General features: G+C 37.4%; 1 protein-coding gene across 1 annotated transcript; it reads right to left on the reverse strand.

The window, feature by feature from the left end:
* Positions 1-636: 636 nt before the first annotated feature.
* On the reverse strand, positions 637-3435 carry LOC145219130 (zinc finger BED domain-containing protein 5-like). The gene has a single exon (XM_080086516.1). It carries the CDS (start codon positions 1982-1984, stop codon positions 866-868), a length of 1119 nt encoding a protein of 372 aa, XP_079942642.1. The 5' UTR covers positions 1985-3435; the 3' UTR covers positions 637-865.
* Positions 3436-4140: the final 705 nt, after the last annotated feature.

Here is a 4140-nt window from a genome sequence, read left to right on the forward strand (position 1 = left end):
CGCAAGTGTTAAGATAGATTTGCAGAACAAGGACAAACACGGATACATTTTGATTTAAAGTATTGAGAACATTTGGATATGTTGGACAGACCTTGCTTAAAGCATTTCTTTGTATGTTTTGTTTCTCCTTTGTGCATGCCAGGGTCTTGGTAAACAAGTCTACAATAAAGTTTTATTCTGCATGCTTGCTAAGAGAAAGTAAACCTTTTCTGAAATAAATATGTTTTTGGATCATCACATGGGAGCATTAGGAACTTAGTGAGTGATTAAGTTTGGCACGGACAAAATTAGGTCAGAAACCATACGTTGTAAGAAGTTATTCCGGACTGTTGCCGCAGCGACAGGCCATTGTGTTCGGGCATGCCAGGGTCTTGGAAAATAGTCTACAATAAGGTTATATCCTGTGTGAAAACAAACAATTGAATATAAAGAGCTTTGAAAGGAAGTCCTAGAAAATGCTGATGCTGTGTTGAAACTTAGATAACCGCCAGGATACATGGTTGGTAATGGAAAATAAAATGTACACAGTAAAGTAAATTTAACTTAAAATTACTTCAAAAAAAAAAAGATTAAAAGTTCGTCACGAAATAATTTATTTGGTCGAAATAATACTTTATCGAACAATTATGCAAGAAATGAAATTTCGCCCAACTATTGTCAGGCGCATCAATTATTCCTCTAAAACAGTGGTTCTCAACTCGTTTTAGGCCATGGACCACTTGCCCAATTAAAATAAACTCATGGACCACTTTATTTTTGAGAAAGAATATACAATATATACACACACAAGCATTTTGGCTTTAAATGTATTTTTTAAACAACTGAAACACACAAGAACAGAATTTTGAGTATACGATACAAAAAATTAACGACTTACGTTTCGTTGTTTTTTAAATGAAAACTTTAAAATTATGTAAAAGTAAGCATTTATCATTAATTTGAAGAATTCGGTTTTTGACTTGAAAACAGACTTTTGGATTCTCTTCTCATCAACAAGTTTCTCAATGTTAGGAGCGGTGCTTGATAATTCACAACAAATGTCACTTTCCACTGCTAGCCGATTCCTCTGTTTCCACTTGATGTGCAATAAACATGAAAATCCACTCTCACACATGTATGTTGATGCAAAAGGCAAAAGACACTTGGCTACTTGTGAATCCAAGTTTGGATAACTGCCGATCATACTGGCCCAAAACTTTTCCATAGTAGACCGCTGGTACACGTCTTGTGCCGCCAAATCATTCTTGAGCTCCAAGAACTCCTCCTGCAGACCTTCTGGGACACTCTTAACATTTGCTGTAAATGGAATTCTGATAAAAGATAAATCATCCCTTGTCATGTCTATCTCCGGAAAGTATCGCTGAAATTCGTCCTGTAGCTTTCGCAGATGAATTACAATTTGCATTTGAATGTGTTTCTTTTCTCCTCGTATCGAATCCACTGCTGGAAATTGAACTAGGTTGTTAACTTGAACTCGCATGATCCATAGCTCCAATTTTTCAACAAAAGCCATTATAATGCCTTGGTGAGAAAACAGATTTGCACCTTTACCCTGCAACTGAATATTCAGTTTGTTTAAGATTCCAAAAATATCAACGAGGTATGCAAGTTCTAATTCTGACTGTGTCAGCACACTTCGTAAATCGTCTTTTCCTCGATCCTGGAGAAATACAGTTAATTCTTCTCTGAGATCAAATATTCTTTTCAGCATGATTCCTGCTGACAACCACCTTACAGAAGTGTAAAACAGCAATAACTCAAAGTCGGAACCCATGTCCTGACACAGTTTTTTGAACAGCCCAGTGTTCATTGCTGATGATTTGATATAATTAACCACTTTTATCAATCCTTTGAAAATGATGTTAAGGTGATCAGGTAGTGTTTTAGTTGCCAATGCTTCCCTGTGAATAAAGCAGTGGACACCGGTTACCAATGGAGCACACTGCTTCACTAATGCTTGGAAGCCTGATCTGGAACCCAGCATCGCAGGTGCACCATCGGTAGTAACGCCTACCAAATTTTTCCAATTGAGACCATTTGTTTCGAAGAAATTGTTGACAATTTCTAACACATCCTTAGCGGTTGTAATGGTTTCAAGTTTCTTACAAAAGAGAAATTCTTCCTAAAAGGCCATCGGTACTATGTATCGCGCGAACACCATTAGCTGAGAGGACAGGGATACATCAGTTGATTCATCCAACTGTATTGCAAACATTGGGGACTTCTTTATTTCATCAACAACTTGTTCACGGATGTTTTCTGATATTTCGTTGATTCGCCTTGATACTGTGTCATTAGATACAGATATATCATTTGGCTTTCTTGCTGCTTCCTCGCCGACAACCAGCCTTACCATTTCTTTTGCACAGGGAAGCACAAGCTGCTCGACAATCGTGTGAGGCTTTTTGGCTTGTGCGACTTTATACGCAACAATGTAAGAAGCATGTACTGCATTGGTGGTCGTTTCGTGGAACTTACTTGGCGAGTCAAGGCGCTGGCGTTTGAGACCTGATAATTGCCGCTCAAAGTAATTTTTATCCTTTTGCAACAAGTTGGGGTGACACTTTTCAAGATGGAGCTTCAGCTTGGCTGGCTACATGGAATCATTTGTCAAGACGGTGTAACAAATAACACACTGTAGTAACTCTACATCACCTTTATTTTGACAAGTGAACCCAAATTTAATGTTGTCCTCTGAATATTTACGCCTAACATTCCTTCCCGCCATTGCTTGCTAATCAGTTTTAAAACTAGTAACTACAGCAGGAGTGGACTTTCAATTTTTAAAGACCCAATTGTTCCGACAAAAGTGTTGATGAAAGCCTTGTATTACGTAATAATACTGTATTTGCAATACATAATCACCAAGTCAACTCAGTAGGCTTAACGGTTAAGGCAAAACCGATAAGGTATAAGTTGCGATTGTAACGGATGGCCAATTGTTTTTACAAACACATTTTTTATTAAATGTTTGATCAGTTACATCCAACTATTTCCCGTTTATTAACAAATATTGCGGATGTCCTGTGGACCACCAAAAAAGTCCTCATGGACCACCAGTTGAGAACCACTGCTCTAAAATAAAAGGAAAAAGATACATTAAGACTTTGTACCTGCACGGTCGGACATTAGAAGAGCTGATAAAAATTTACAAGCAATATATGGCGTCTATGGGTAACGCCCTACGAAATGGACGACCACTCGCTTTATAGAAAAAAATCGCTTGGAGATTGACTTAACTGGCAGAAAAAATATACAAAGATTACAAAGATTTAGTTTCATCCGATTAGTAGTAAAAAATTGAATAAAGATTTTCATCGAACTAGCAGTAAGACCGTTTGCACCATCGCAGAAAGTCGCTTTGTGAAAATTAACCAGTTCTCTAATTGAAATGAGGTAGGATAAAATCCAAAGGTTTTTACAAGCCAATTTAAACTTTTTCAAAAAGGGTTGCAAAGATTAAGTTTATAGCAAATAGTTAAACGGAATAGGAACACGAATAAATTTTGATACAATTAAAGGTTTGAACATATAAATCTGTTATTGTAGCCAGAAACTGGTTTGATCCGATGAGTGCAGCAATAATGGGAAACAAATATTTCATTATTCGCGCAGGATGGGCGATCGCCTGCTTGTAAATAGTCGCTCTTGCCATCATTAACTGGCTTTAAAAACGGACTAGATTCAACTAAGCGCTTTTGACGAACCAAATAGAAATGGTAGTAAGAACCAGCTTGCAAATTTTAGTTTCGTCCGATCGACGGATAAAAAACATAAACGGACATTCTCATTATTCTAACTATCTCTAAAGCACGAACGGAAGGAAAAAAATTGGAGCGGTTTTCACAAATTAACTTGGTATTGTAGTCAGAAACAGCTTGCACATTTTGGTTTTATGTGATCTGTTATACGCAATTGAGAAGCTATCACCTGCATTGTTTGTGCAGCAAAGCCGGTTAATTAGAAATGGTTCTTGTCATAGCTAACTAGTTCCAAATCACGAACGGATTGATATGAAATAAAACGTTTATCACAAACAAAGTTAAAATTGTAGTCGCAAAGTAGTCGCGGTCTTTGTCTTTTCTGAAGATGTATGGGCCCGTCCATCAATCTTTCGGACCCAAATGGGCTCGGGCGGGA

Source organism: Phallusia mammillata, chromosome 3 (genome assembly GCF_965637545.1).
Source record: "Phallusia mammillata chromosome 3, kaPhaMamm4.hap1.1, whole genome shotgun sequence".
NCBI classification, from domain to species: domain Eukaryota; kingdom Metazoa; phylum Chordata; class Ascidiacea; order Phlebobranchia; family Ascidiidae; genus Phallusia; species Phallusia mammillata.